This window comes from Barbatula barbatula, assembly GCF_947034865.1.
Source record: "Barbatula barbatula genome assembly, chromosome: 21".
In the NCBI taxonomy this organism is placed as follows: Eukaryota; Metazoa; Chordata; class Actinopteri; order Cypriniformes; family Nemacheilidae; genus Barbatula; species Barbatula barbatula.
This window is the reverse complement of record NC_136784.1, coordinates 1,985,220-2,001,275: the sequence shown is the minus strand read 5'-3', so window position 1 is coordinate 2,001,275 and position 16,056 is coordinate 1,985,220. Positions and strand designations below refer to the sequence as shown.

At 37.6% G+C, this 16,056-nt stretch overlaps 1 protein-coding gene across 2 annotated transcripts in view; it reads left to right on the top strand.

Annotated features, from left to right (window-relative positions):
* trappc9 (trafficking protein particle complex subunit 9) overlaps positions 1 to 16,056 on the top strand; it is a 146,262-nt gene that overhangs the window by 18,966 nt on the left and 111,240 nt on the right. For both annotated transcript variants that reach the window (XM_079485643.1, XM_079485642.1), the window contains 2 exons: positions 5,387 to 5,513; positions 6,561 to 6,703. In XM_079485643.1, coding sequence (XP_079341769.1) covers positions 5,387 to 5,513; positions 6,561 to 6,703 — 270 coding nt within the window. The remainder of the gene's footprint in view (positions 1 to 5,386; positions 5,514 to 6,560; positions 6,704 to 16,056) is intronic.

The window sequence follows — 16,056 nt, the reverse complement described above, 5'->3', positions numbered from 1 at the left end:
CATGTTACCTGTAACAGCAAAAGTTGAAAATATTAAGTTTAACTAAGTCTGTGCAAAAAAAGTAAATTACATTATAATTCAGATGGTAATTCTTACAATGTTATTCGAAATAAAACTTAACATCATGCCTTGAGAACATTATCCTGAAAATATTGCTAATTAACTGGGACACCGACAAAGATTGCCCTTGTAAAGCTAACGTTAACCCACGGGGTCTTAAGTTAAGAAGCAAGGAGCTGCCATGTGCTTTCTCTCAAAGAAAACCGATTAGGCCACTTCTTCGAATATGTATACCTCACTGGTAAAATAAGAAATAAGTTGCCTTTTCAATAATGATCACAGAAGTGGCTGCCATGTACTTTACCACAGAAATACACGATTGCACAAGTGTAATTAAGTGTATTAACTTATATGTTTCAGTATTTCAAATCAAACAAAGAACCATTTGATATATCAGTTATCAAAGCGTCACCGTCACAAATCTATATCGTTAAGTTAATTGGTGGCTGACGTTATGCTAGCAAGTTTGACTGGGCTTCGTTGTCTTTTATTATAGAAACGTACCACAAGGGTTTAAACAAACACATTTCACTCTTAATAAAAAAATCGCACAACCTAACTTATATATATATATATATATATATAAATAAAATGGCTTACCGAACATATCACATACACCGTCTTAAAGTCTTGGCTTGCTTGAAGTGGGGTGTCAGCAACAGAACAGATGAGGCCAATTATACAATCCACCAATCAGTGCAATCGTTTTCTTGTTGCTAGGCAGAACAGAACTCCGCATGGCGATCACTTTAAAGTTAAATCGTTAGAACGGAGTGAGCCGTGTGAAATAAACCTAAAACACTGAATGAGTGGTCGCTAACACATAAAAACAAGCTTCAACCGCGTTTGCACGATCAAAATCAATGAAATTTCCCCGATTTAAAGTAATTTCATGCTGTCCGTCTTCAAATGAAAATAAAGAAATAAACAAAACCATACCGACAAGATGAGACGATTATGATGAGTTTTAATGAGATTTGCGAGGAGACTTGTGAGGAACTCTTCGCGTATTTCAGCATGTGGCATGTAGGCCTATGCGTGTTCCTGCCTGTATAAATATTAACACAAATGTATTAAAAGGCTTTTGGTTGAAAACTTTGCAACCCAGTGCCAGAAAAATACTTTTTACTTTTTATGATTTAAAGTTCATTTATAAACTTTGAAAAGTTTCTCCCTAAATAAAAATAAGTAAACGTATTAACTTTATGGTCAATAATTGTAATTGAAACCATTTATTTTCTGATTAAAATAAGAGAAAAGACCTTGCACTGAAACGCATTTTAGTCAAGAAGACAGCATTTGTGAAAATGACCTATTTTAAGGGGTTATTTTTGAGGACTAATCATGATTTTGAGCTCAGAACACTTGAAATTTTAAGTTTCTGCATCTTGAAGGTACATACAGTTGAATGAACTCATATTTTTAAGTGACAGGCCCGAAACGGAAAATTTTAATTAATGTTTAGTCAACCTCACTTGATTGTTTAAGTACATACAACATTAGGGTTTACAGTGATAGTGTTTTTGTACCTGCAGTTGATATGTGTTTCTTATGTAGCTGACATCATCAAGGTCTATTTTAAACTCAGTTTTTCCATCCGATCAATTCTCTTTGGGAAAAAAACCCTCTCTGTATTGCTTTTTTCCCTCATTTAATTCAATTTCATGTGTTTTAAGTAACCCGGATCATTTTAATTGAAATATATAATATAGCCTATATGCTGTGGTTTGGAGGTTGAAAATCACTTGCATTTTGGAATAATAGTAAACCTAAAATGAACGGATTAACACAAATGTAACTATAAGATTTATGTTGCGACTTTATAACAAAAATGAAATCAAAAATGTTAAATTTTGTCATCTTCGTTGGTCTAAAATGTGACCCTGGACCACAAAACCAGTCATAAGTAGCGCAGGTAATTTTGTAGCGATAGTCAACAATACATTAGCCTAAATGGGTCAAAATGTTAGATTTTTCATTTGTGCCAAAAATCATTTTGGCCAGAAACACACCTACAAACTTCGCTCTTTGAGAATCACCCACTCAAGTTTGGTTTCTATGTAGAAGAATTTCAGCTTTTGGATTAATTTACTTTCCACAACGTCATTATAGCAGTACGCCAATACATACAGCGTTAAAACTAACCAATTTCTTTTTAAGGCTAAAATACACTACAAGACCTTTTGCCCAGATTTTCAGTCTGGACTTGTTGCAGAAAGTCTGTGGCGTCCAGTAGATTTGATCATTTAGTGTGTTTCTATCTGAAACTTACAAAAAGTCTGCAATGTCTAATAAGAAAATCTGTTCAGATGTTAAAAGTCTTGTAGTGTGTTCAATCCATTAGCCACGGCCTGCAAAGCGCCGCTGATGGACAACTTGAAAGACCATTTTCTCAATACTTAGAATTTTTTGCACCCTCATATTTTTAAATAGTGATATATCGGCCAAATATCGCCCAAACCTTGTATCAACTGAAGGCTTATTTATTCAGATTTCAGATGATATGTCTAAACTTCGAAACACTGACATTTTATCAAGCAGCTTCTTGAGATGCTTCTTTAAGTATCGAGGGAGTTCACATCTAATCTATTTTGACTACAGTTTTCCGAAGTTATACATTTCTAAAGCATTTTTAAAACCAATTTTTCAAAGAAATTAATAAATGAAGTTGGGACAATTTCCTAATCAATTACCAGAAAAAAACATTTTCATGTTTTTTTTTACCCTTATCATTTGATCATTTGATGTGATCGCTTATGTTCTTTTATGGTCTTTACGCAGAACAATCTTTCTTGAGGAAACACACATTCCTCCTTTCCGTCAATTGGAGGGCGATGCTGTGCATTTATTTTAACCTTAGTGTTGTGCTGTTGAGATTATCTGTCCTCATGAGCATAATTTACTGAAGGATAGATGTGTTCACTGGACATCAACTCTCTGTCAGTCGTGCTGACGCTTCAGTATCCATTAGTAAGAAAATGAATGGCTTTGACTGGCCTGGTCACTGACTGAGGTGTTTGTAATCTAATGGCTTCCTTTTCTCATTTATCTTTTCAGTATGATCTTTTCAAACGAGATGGAGTGAAAGAGACATCTTGGATTTCTGTGCTGTTTCCAAAAGCAATAAAAGCTTTTCAGTGTGGAAAATAATCGCTTTTATTCAGTCGATCTGACAATATTGTGGCCAACATCTGAAATGATGAATAAGATTGGATCGATACTTTGGGTTGTTGGTTTACAAAGCTGTTCATTTTTTCATCAACTTTGTTTCCTTTTTATTGATCAGGAAAGTGGAGATGACATAAAATAATGGCGTGAAGATGGAGATGTTTTTGTCTGAGTTTGTGCCTCCCCTATCAGTTCAATGTGTCTGGAGTCTTGAATATGTGACCATGATTTCTGTTTATTTTTTATATTCATGAAATCATTGAGTGTGTCACATTAAAGGGACGTCTTTTTTATGGCTTTTCAATCTTTCTGTGAATAAATCCAGTCGGTTTTAATATTCTCCAAATAGATGGACTTGTGAGTTAAGTGTTGTATAACCAAATTATAGTTATAGAGGACAGGGTCTCTGAGAATCTGTGAACATCCATTCCATTGTTTTTTTATATTCGCTCTGAAGTTTGGGTGCACTTACATGCATTTTTAAAAACACAATAAATGCTGTTTGTTGGTTTACTTCCGCAGGCAATTTTAAGAAAACACGACACAATAGCAGCAATGAATTTCACCTCTCCAATGTGACCTATTGCAGAGTAAAAGGCATGATTTGATAGGAAATCATGTAAATATGAGTTTATCCACTGAAATATGATTGGATTGTCAAATGGCTAGATTGTATATCACTGTTATGAATGTTAAGCAGTTTTGGCGAAGTAAAAAGAAAAATGGAAAGGTTTTGATAAAACATGATGAATTGTGATCAATCATGCCGATTAAGACCAGAAAAATTAGGCCAATTTGGCATCCGATATTTCAAGCATATTTGTTTTTATTTGTAATTTGTTTCCGAATCTAAAAAGCTTAGTTTTAAGGTTTTCTGCGCCACGTGAGATGCAGTGAGGTGTATTCTCTCCATCTAGTCCGAACCTCTCTGTCTTCTGTTTGTCTTCACGGCGGGCCAGAGGCATCCCTTCATGAGAAGTGAAATATTGATGAGATTGAAGCTAAATCAATAATGGCGGCTATAAGTAAATCGTGAGGGAATGGGCGGCGCTCCGCTACCAACGTTTTATTGTTTTGTTTGTATGTTATGGCAGAGAAACAATGTAATGGTCAATCTTATATAAAGTTATACATCCACGCAGCTGTAGTGTTCATAAGACCGACAATAGAAAAGGATAAAGATTGGAAAAAGATCCCAACCTAATTGTTGACTGATCGATACCAACATTAGATCAGCGATACTGTGCATCTGTTTATCTCATCTCTAATGAGTATCGCTCCTGTTCAGTGCTGAAGGAGTTCTTTCTGAGCATAGGATCTGATTTAGACGGCACCTGGATCATTGGTTTTATTGGCTGCGGCGTGTAAATTGATGGCCGATCGAGGCCGTAAACATTTTTATAGACAGAGCTGTAAGTCAGTAAGATGCTCACCTGTGGAAACTGAGCTTAAAATAGACTCAATCGGTAGCAGCGCTGGTCTCGCTTGTGATGTACGGACGCTCAAATGATTTGCCTTGTTAAATTTATATGGCGCTCTGGGCTAGAGGCCCGTGAAGGAGGATTGTGGGTAATTTCTCCCATGGGGCTAACCGTTGACTTTAGATGCATCGATGATTTGGAGAGCTATGTGCTCTGGGGTTGGATCTCAAAAGCTACTTATTTTTTCCTATGTAAACGAACTATAAAGATGCTAAAACTTTGCCATGTGTTTTATTCTATTATTCATTAATAATGAGAACAATTTACTAAACGAAGACTTTTTTATGTTTGGACTGAGGTTTTGTTTTTGTATGATTATTGTCTTATAAAACCGAGACAAAAGAAATTTGGTTAAATGTTTTTATACGTTTATTATGAATGATTTTTATATAGTTGTTATAAAAAACATCTTTTTAAAAGAAGAGATTCATAGGTGCACCACAATGTTTTTTGGTAGTTAAGCAGTGCAAATTACCCATTTCTTTTTTAAAGATTCATTTAGAGATAATTTGATTTGACCTAATACAACACAACATCAAACATTAACAGGTGTCTAAATCATGTTTAACTGTGGTAGTAAACTGTGTTTATTTTGATTAACTGATGAATTAACCGTTGTTGCTTGAGCTGTAAGCTACATCATATACTGTCACTTTAATCTTTCATTGTCTCTACAGAAAAGAAAGAAGTGACCCAAAGTTTGGAGAACTACACATCAAAATGTCCTGGTGGAATGGAAGTGATCACCCTCCCCGATGGACTCAAACTACCTCCTGTTCCCTTCACCAAACTGCCCATCGTCAGGTGATGTCTAGATCCCACTTTAAATCTCTCTACAGGAACAGATTTAAGTGGAACAAATTGAAGTGAAGATCCTGTTTTCAAAGACAAATGTGCTTTTTTTAAAACATATAATGCATTCGGTTGCATTTATCTCCACTCATCTGACCTTGTGTGTTAGAAACTCTTTCAAAAAGCAAGAAGCTTTTTATGATCCTTGTCAAAATTGACTTTTTAATTGGAAGCAGAAAATGTAATATTCCTTCATCTGTCCCATGGACTTCACCGATCTTCTGTGTGTGTATGTGAAGGGTCTATAAATACGTTTAACAGTTGTATAATCCCGGTGGTGGGTAAAGCTTTGCATATTAACTTGATTGAAGTCTTCATTTCTCCGAGCTCTGCTCTCAGCAGGGCGCTTTGCATTTTTGTGTTGAAAGAATTGAATAATTTCCTTAATTTATTTTTAAAAGGATATTTGGTTGTAAAACTTCAGACAAATTGTGTTTCTCCCGATATTAGTCTCCCATACATTGTTAAGCACAATATCTCTCTCGTCGTCTTTCTCCTGGAGCTGTAATTTAGGCATCTTTTTAGAAACGACCCGTAAAGGAATATTGCCGTCTCGTGAGAGAGATTGTTGTCTTATAAGAGAGTAAATGTCAGTATAAAACCGTTCGGATTGCCGTTCTGAGATGATGTTGCTGTGGCAACAGTACTGGCAGATGTTTTAGCGTTATCGCTGAATACGATGATACTGTTTTTCCGAGCGTCTTTTTGTGAATATCTTAGCAGAACTGAAAAGAGGTGAATGCTGGTCAGCTGTAGAGCGCTCGATTTAGAAAAAGAAAGCATGGAGACGGTCTTAAACCTGTATACTTGTGGAAAAAAAACTACATCTTTCTTTGCTATTAAATGAACAAAAATACAATTTGAGTTGTGAGTTTTCAACCACATTCAGTGATGCTTAAGGATGGACATGATTTTAAGAAAGAATGTTGTGTAGACTATAGATAATGTGCGGTTTTAGTTATTTTATCTTTTATACTTTTTATTTGGTGTTGTTTGTAGGTCTGTGTCTCTTCTGAATCTACCAGTGAGTTTGAGGCCACATAAGGTGAAAGGGCTTCTGGGACAGGGGATGTCGGCTGCCAGCCCCTTTATCTACTCTCCAATCAGCATGCACAACAGAGACGAGCGCTCCAAGAAGATCGGTACGTCAGCATCCGCTGTCTTTCTTACACTTTCGCCTTAAGGGTTTTCACACGGCACTTAACCTTTTAAATGACGTCTCACACTTTTGTGAAAGATGCTTGAAAGCACTGCTTATGGATTCTCCGGGCGCACCGAAATCAGATGACAAAGATGAAAATTTAACAACGTGAGAATTTAACGGATCGTAAAGTACATTTGTGTGCAGGAGCTTTAATACGATGTGTTGAGTTTCAGCATCTCTCATACGGTGACGGCACAAATGAGTTTTACAGGAGCGGTGTTGGTTAGGTGGTATAGTTCGAGGATATAAGATTTGTGTGGGACAAGCAGGTGTTGAAACAGGTGTTTTCATAAATGTATATCGTTTAATAACGTATAATTTTAACAGCGCACACGATGTGTGTTTATGTCTGTATCGCTTCGTTTCAGAGAAAGCAAACGCACACGATTGTCATTTCACAGGGTCTGTTTGGATTTGTCTTTTACTGCTGGCAGTCGGTGGCTGTTGGATGAACTTAAGGTGTTTTTAAGGCTCTTAAGCAAAATCACATGGCAAGGGATGTATTTTTTATAGACTCATTAAGACAAATAACATCATTTTGGCACTTTACAGTGTTAAAGAAACACTTTGTGATGTGAAACTGTGAATAACACACTGGGTGGTCCAACACTGAGCGATGATGAGGAGATGTGGCGGTACTGCTCTTCAGTGATGGTATTAATGCAGTGACTCTAGATTGCAATATCATAATCGGCATGACACCATTGTTAATGATAATCCAAAACTGTATAACAATCGACTGTATTTACTGTAGATATTTATGACAGTTTTGTGTGAGTAGCGTATTCAGACAGTATAGCACCATATTTACATGGTACTTCCAGGGTAAATTACTATAGTAAAACCATGGTATGTAAATATGACTTATGAAACAGCAGTATGGCATTTATGAAAATACCCTGTTACTGTGATTCTAAATCAGGTGAACACAAAAGAAGATATTTTGAGAAATGTCTCCGTGGCTTTGTGTGGAATGGAAGTCAATAGGGTTAATTGTTGTTTGGTTATCAAGGTTCTTTAAAATATCTTCTTTTGTGTTCTGCAGAAGATTTGGCATGACATGATGGTGAGTAAATGATGAAAGAAATTTCATTTTTGGTTAAACTATTATTTTAAATCATCATGCTCTGTTACAATATTAATAGCTTTCTTGACTCAGAATGTCGGTTAGGGATCGTATCGAAATGATTTCAGTTCTATAGTTGAGTGTTTTTGGATCTTAGGGACCTTGAGAACATGGCAGGAATGTGATGATGACAGATGGGTGTTCAGTGTGCGCTTGCCCCGACTTTTCAAACAAATCATGTTGTATAAGAGTCAGATGGCTGTTTCCAGCCTGTCTCGTTTCCTTCTGCCAAAACCCACCAACGTCTGCTGTAAATGCCCACTTTAGGTATGTTTTACGTGCTATCCCATGACCACTTCGATACTCCCAGCGGGTTAGTCATCTGCTTCCGTCACAGATTGTGGTTAGTTTTAGGTGGGCATGGAGAATCTACATGTGGGCACTATTACAGGGTCATCGGATTTCTGGAATATTTCTGGTCTATTCCAGACATTGAAAGTTATGGAATGAATGGGATTTTTCTGTGTCACATTTTAAAATGTAGTTTCTATTTATCAAAGAGTAATTTTCCAAACTGTATTTTCTTTGTGGTTTTTTTTACAATCTTTTTGTGTATTGTTATGGTTTTGTTCAGCGCCATAGCGTATTTCCTTCCCGCTTGTTACCTGGCAATCACTTAAGTTAAATGCAGTCACCTGTAGCTCTTAACTAAGCAAAATGGCAGAAAAACTTTACATTTCAAGAGCTAATAAACGACCGCTTCAAAGACTGGGTTTCATTCATGGAAATTCAACTTTTTAGTCAGTGAAAGTCAGGGAAAAGGCTTTTTAAGGGCGTTTAGAGTCTATTGAATTTTCAGGTAATCACACAAACACCTAAAAACTCAGAAAGGAAGAATAAGTAGATGATTTGCATTAAATATAGATTTGTTTTGGTTATTTGCATAATAAATGGTGTTTTAGTTGTGAGCCGTCAATTGTGTCTTCAGTGAAATGCTACTCGCTTTGGAACCGTTGAACACTTGCTTATCCCTCTCTTCTTAAAGTGATAGTTCTCCCAAAAATCAAAATCAAATTGTCATTTATTTATCCTCATGTCATTCAAAACCTGTATCTGACCTTTTATCCCCTGCAAAACGCAAAAGAAGATATTTTGAGAAATGTCTCAGTGGTTTCGTGTCCAAACAATGGATGTCAATGGGGTTCAATGTTGTTTGTTCACCAACGCTCTTTGCTCTTCAGAATATATTATTTTGTGTTCTGCAGGTTTAAATTGACATGAAGGTAAATAAATGATTTTTGGGTGAACTGTCCCTCAAGCAGTCATCAGAACCCTTCACCTCATTGACATGAAAGCATAAGAGCATCACTGTGATGCACAGCTTTCATTTCCCCTTCGTTCTCAAACACATCGCGTCTTCCCGTCTAAAGTTCACCAAACAAAGCGTTTCCCTGTGGTCGCTAAACCATTTCTATTATTCATTCAACCCTTGCTTAACAGCTCCCACACACTTTGTAGCCTCAAACAGCGCCCGTAAACGTTATTGTTTTGTGAACTTCCTCGATGTTGGATTTGGCCGCTTAATAACTTCCCAGAATTCCAGGAGGAGGAGTAGGAGGAGGGGACGTGTCAAGTCTGTCTGGGGTGAAGCGAGAACCCAAGGCAAACGTCTTAGTCACATACTTCGTGTTGACAGACAAATCTTTGGCCAATGAAAAATGTCACTCGTTGGTGTTTGCCCTCAAGGCTCTGTTGCTTTGAATATTTTATGCAGCGCTGCCGCCCGTGTGCTTCTCTCCAGGTAGAGTTTACAGGTGATGACCATCAGGTAAACATTACACACACTGATTTGGAAAGTTGATTTTGTAGTTCAAAAGATTTCTCAGACATCCCACATGAAATCATCAAAACTACTGGACTATGTCTGTATCTTAGTTACTGGTCAGTGGAAAGTACCTAGGTTTTTCGTGTTTCAACATCTGAACTTTAGGCCACAGGCTTCTTGGCCTCAGAGACATTACTGGATTTTATATTGCTGCAAAGTGTTCAAATGTGCGCTTCTGCACATTTCGCTTCTGTGTTTGTTTGCTCCTGTGTGTGTGTCTGTTTGCAACTGTTTGTGTGTTTGCTCCTGTTTGTTTGCTCCTGTGTGTCTGTGTTTGCTCCTGTGTGTGTGTCTGTTTGCACCTGTGTCTGTTTTTGCTCCTGTTTGTTTGCTCCTGTGTGTGTGTTTGTTTGCTCCTGTGTGTGTGTGTTTGCTACTGTGTGTGTGTCTGTTTGCACCTGTGTCTGTTTTTGCTCCTGTTTGTTTGCTCCTGTGTGTGTTTGTTTGTTTGATCCTGTGTGTGTGTGTGTGTGTTTGTTTGTTAGCTCCTGTGTGTGTGCTCCTGTTTACTTCTGTGTGTGTTTGCCCCCGTGTGTGTGTTTGATCCTGTGTGTGTGTGTGTGTGTGTGTGTGTGTGCACGCTTGTTTGTGCCTGTGTGTCTGTTTTTGAGCCTTTGTGTGTGTGTTTGCTACCTGCATTTGTGTGCCTGCTTTGTCTGTGTGTGTTTGCAACTGTATGCACCTGAGTGTGCTTGTATGTGCCTTCACTAGCCTGTGTGCATGTGTGTGTGTTCCTGTGAGTGTATACCTGTAGTTCTGTCTGTGTGTGTGCACATGTGTGTTCGTGTGTGTGTGTGTGTGTGTGTGTGTGTGTGTGTGTGTGTGTGTGTGTGTTCATCCTGCAGTCTTGCCAGAAAGCGATGTGAGTCACACACTAGATGTCTCTGGAGAGAGGACCTTTATCAAAGTGAACAGCCACGCATGCACCCACCCACACACACACACACACACACACACACACACACACACACACACACACACACACACACACACACACACACTCACACACTCTACACAGTAGAGCCAGGGGTTTAGTGTTTGTGTTTTTGTTGTTGTATAATTAGTCGTGCATTAACTGACTCAAGGAGATATACTTGCATAATTTCATTTGACCGGGACTGCTGAGCCTCATACACACATGAGACCTTTGAAGTTTTGTTAATGGGGACTTTTCAGACACACAGTGCTTTTCATACTGAGATAAAGATGGTTACTACACCCTAACCCTCACACAAACCTGTTGACGTTAGAAAATTTAAAGATTTATGAGCGTATCATAACATCAGGAACTCTTGAATGTCCACTTCAGTTGCTTTTTGACTCATTCATTGTATATATTTGCAAGAAAACATTTGATGAGTATATCCAAAACCTTTACGCCCCCCCCACAGACACATAAATACATTTATGAGTAAGGAGATTTTCAGGAGTTAGTTCCTCGTTGACACAGAAATCACAGATGCATTATGGGATTGCCCTTGTGTCCACTCTCGGAGGGTGACCTTTTGGAAAAGATGTGAATATTTATCCTAACCTTTACAGCCTTGGTCAAGATGTGCCTGCTTCCATCGTGGACAAACTCCATGTAAGTCAGAAATTAATTGTTTGCTGTTGATTTGTTTTGCACATCTGCGATTCAGTTGAATCATTGCGTTGGTCTACTAGAGCCTCACATCAACAATCAGTTTAGCAAGTTCGTCCTGAATCTTCATAAGCTTTGTCTCCGCCCTCACGGCTCTCTAACACTAATTGTAATGCCGGTTGTTTCTCCGGGCAGAACTGAGATAACTGTCAGCGCTGCCGGGCATTAAGCGTTTGCTCTTCCTCTCTTGATCAGATATTTGCATCAACAGCTGCGTCCGCCCGCTCGTCCACCACCGTGACTACAGATTGAGGGAATATTTTATGTGCCGTATTCTTACTCTCCTACCGTGTCAGATTCTATAAGCTGAAAAGATGTCTGCTGTAATATGTTATATAACATCAGAAAGGTTTTCCTGTAATTGCCCGGGCGGAGAATAGTCTCGGGGCCGCCAGGTCCTGTCTAATTCTGTTTGCATCTCCAATCCTGAAACGAGAGCGATGCCTTTCGTGAATACAGATGATAGCAGGGAGATGTGTAATGTTCAAGCGGTAGGAGTTGACATGTACAGAATTCATTTGTTTTCTGGAGGATGTTCATTTTTGTGAGATTTTCTTTATTTTCAGTGTTTCTTAATTTTGAGTGTCATTGATAACCTCTATTCTGTTGTTTTTAAGTCGTTCTATTTTATAGTTCATATTTTCTATTTTATTTTAATTTATTTGGAGTTTGCCACGAATAGCCTTAAATGGTGATATGACATTAAAATAAATAAATAAAATGAATTATTAAATGTGTGTATTTAAATTTAATTTATTTTTAATATAAATATATCTACAACTACAACTACCATTACAACAACCACTATCACTATAAAATCATAACTATAACTAAAAACTGTAACTATACAAATATAACTAAAACTATAACTATTAATCTTTAATTATAATTACAATGGGCCGTTCACAATATAACGATAACTATAACGAAAACTATAAAAAATAACGTTTAAAAAATAATTATTAAAGATAAATTAATTCAGGAGAACAACAGGGTTCACACCATACAGTAACGATAACAATACAGAGACGATATCGTTGGGATCACATTTTTTTCCAAGTGATGAACAATAAAACATACTGTCAGGCAGTTTATGGCAGATAATGTTTGACTATTGGTGATCGCAACGCTGCTTTTATGTCAGAATTAAAGACTGTAGTGGTCGGAAAGCGGTGTGTTTACGGCGGGATATTATATCTATGCAACACTTATGAATCAGCAAGCTGGGAAAATATATGCTTTATGTGCCGGATATGTGCGCACCTTCAGCCGTCAGAGAGAGCATCCAGCCTTTGTTGTCATAGCATATTTAGGAGAAAAGACGTTTAGGAATGAAAACGAAAGCATCGACTGGTCATCTACATAAATTTTAGTGGCTGAAAAAACTACAGCGCGCAGGCTTAAAATAAACATAACGTTATTGGTTTGGACGCAAATATAGTTATAGGTACAGTTATCTTTATAGTTATCGTTATTTTGTGAACTGCCCTTAAAACTATAACTGAAAACTGTAACTAAACAACTTTACAACTATAAATCTTTGCTCTGTAGTTATCGTTATAATGTGAACTGCCCTTACCTTTAAACACCTTGTTCTAAATCGTAGTCTATTATCTCTCACAAGTCCCATTATTATTCTATACATACATACAGACTCTCTAAATACACCCAAGAGTCACACTAGTAACTGTAGTGAGTATCGTAGCAAAGTTCCTGAGACGGTAAAACTGATTCTCTCTGGAGGTGGATTATATTAAATTGCATTTTTTAACAAGCAGACGACGGCTGTTTATTTGGGGCTCATTAGGTAAAACCACACATGGCTGTTGGCTTGTATTACTCAGTATTCCATCAGCAGTGTTTGCTTCGCACTGGTCTAATCTCCGCCCGACACACGGAGCCTGAACTCATTTTATAAATGTATGGCTTGATGTCGTCCCTGTGCGAGGAGCAGGCCTCTGCCTTCAAGCCGGCTTTCAGATTGTGAATATATTTACTCCTATTCCCCTAGAAACAGTCCACGTGCTTCCAGGTTGTGTTTGTAGCTATTTTTGGTTATGCAACTGCATTGACTTTCATCCCCAGATGCTGAGAATATTTGCTGGAGATAAATTTTTGACTTTGGGCTTTTGATCAAGAAATCTGACTTCAGTTACATGTAGGGTTTTGTGGGTAAGTGATGTGCATAACTGTATTTGTGGTTGTGTTGTGATGGGCGGCGCAATTGAGCTGATTTGTGTTTTTAGGCAATGTTGATGCAACACAAGTTCTTTCCTTCAATATGGAGAGCGTTTGCAGGTGGAAAAAGGTATAGCCTACGAAAATGTCAAAAACTGTAGTCGACCTTACTTATCGACTGATCACAAGAAGGGGTTTTATATGGTGGAAGCTTCTGCTTGAAATCAAACCAGTTGTTTGAGGCTCGGCCCAAAAGGAGCAGTTTTATATTCAAGCATCGTAAAACTCTGAATGCGCTGAACAAATCTTCTCTCAGCTCAAGGCTGCTATTAACAAAACACTTGACGCGTTTTAAACTGCACGTTCAGTGAGAATAACACAACCAGGCTGCTTTTAATTCTCTTGAGGTAGTCAGAAAGAAAATGTGTTTTTATCTTAGGGCTCAACCCTTTAAAATCAAGTGTACATGGGAGACTTTTTTAATGAATTATCTGGTTTACATTTGTGTAAACAAGTGGAAATTATTTTAAGCCGTTGTTTCAAGCATTTAAATATGCAACATTTCTAATTATTAGCAGAATATCTACGTCATATACTTTGAACGGGTGGCAGGACATGCTAGTTTTAGAAACTCGCTACTGTAATGCTAGCGTGTGGTTGCACGGTCGCCAAGATTGTTTTGTGGTTTTAAGCACATTGCTATGAATGGTTTGTAGGCTAGTGCTCACCTCCAAGCTTCTATGATTTGTGATTTTCAGTGTAAGTCTCTGGGATTTTGTCGCCAGCTTTATCATTCACAGAGCAGAAAGTGTACGTCTGCTTGCTAGCGCACCTCTCCAGAACCTGCAGCACGAGTTACACACCACAGTATGAGGAATGGCGGCAGTGATTCCTGCATTTGCCATTAATTCAAAGCTTTATCATGCAAACTAATCTCGAGGGATCTAGAGATGAAGCTAAAAGAATCTGAGACCGAGAGATTTTGTAATGTAGAGTTTTTTCAAAGGGGATGTTGTTGGTCATGAATGTGGTTTAAAGTTTAACTTGTGATAGCGGTGGGTGTTCAAGTGTTTTATGACTTACTCTTTTGTATTTTTTTTATAACAAATGATTGTGTTTTATTTTATTTGACATTTAATTATATTTAGATTAGTTAAAAAAAGGACATCCCATTCCCCCACGTCCTTCATTTCGTAAAAGTGTCATTAGCATCCATATCTAGTGACAACATGTACTTTGCAAGGTTTTGCTGTAAGATCTGATCTAAACTGTTCCTGCTGCGAAGCTTTAATCGGACGTTTGAGTTTAGCGTGATTTTCAGGAATTATCTTCAAGAACAGAATGTATCGCTCTGTCCTAAGTGTGTGACAAACACCACATTATTTTCTCATTCCTGAGTGTCTGAGATTGTAATGTATGAAATGGCATAACAGAATATAAAATACTCAATAATTGGTGTGTTTTTGCCCTCTTAGACATTTTCCTGTGATTAGGAGGTAATAATATAGGGCAGTTAGTTTTATTGACATGTCATTAAATAGTAAAGAATGTGATTTTATAGGCTCTCTGGAATGCTTGTTTCTGATTGGTAAGCTTTGGCATTTTGTGGTGATTTCTAGCTAAATGCTAAATTCATGTCTTAAATCACTCTGGACTCTTTTCATGTTCATTTACGTGTATATTTAGCCATGCAGTAATGCCAGATAATGTACGGTCATTATCACTAAAACCTCTTTAGGATAATAAAACCGTCCACTTCACATCACGGCCATTCATCACGCTGTTAGGGTTTATTCTGTGATGATAACCGGCTGACTGTACACTACATTATCCCCGCTCATACATCATTTATGAAGCAGATTTTTTTACTGTATAGCTGAAGTCTAAGAAACAAACACAGTTCGAGTCCACGTCATTGCACGAGATAACAAAATACTAAAGCGAGCACCACGAGCAAAGACCAACTCAAGTCTTCAAATGCTGTAATTTGTGTAATTTTGCTGTTTCTTAGTGCGAGACTGTGATTGTGTTTTCACGGGGCAGATGTCCTCGGGCAGTGAGCGCAGACAGGACTCACGCAGGTGTCTGGAGTTGTGTGTCTTCCAGAAGAACAGCAGGGTTTTATCTCGTCTCCCGGGCGGACTGCTGCAGGAGACAGAGGGAGATATTGTCTCCTCCTTCATTACGCACGTAATGAGGCATGAAACGCTCTTTAACATCTTTATCAGTGCTTTTTCTTACTCGGTCTCAGCCTGATGCTGTTTCAGCACTTTATAAAAGTTCTCCAGCTTTAGGATTACAGAGAAGAGAAAGGAATCCTTTTATACAAAACAGCAGCTTCTTGCTCTCTTAAATACACAGAAATATTTTGATATTTTATATTATTATTTATTAGATGTCTATATACAGTATATTGTAGATTCAGGTAGAACTTTCAACCATAAGAATATTTTTTTTTCAGAAAACGAAAAATCTTACCTAATTTAGCTTCTCTAGTAAAAATATCCTGATTTAAGAATC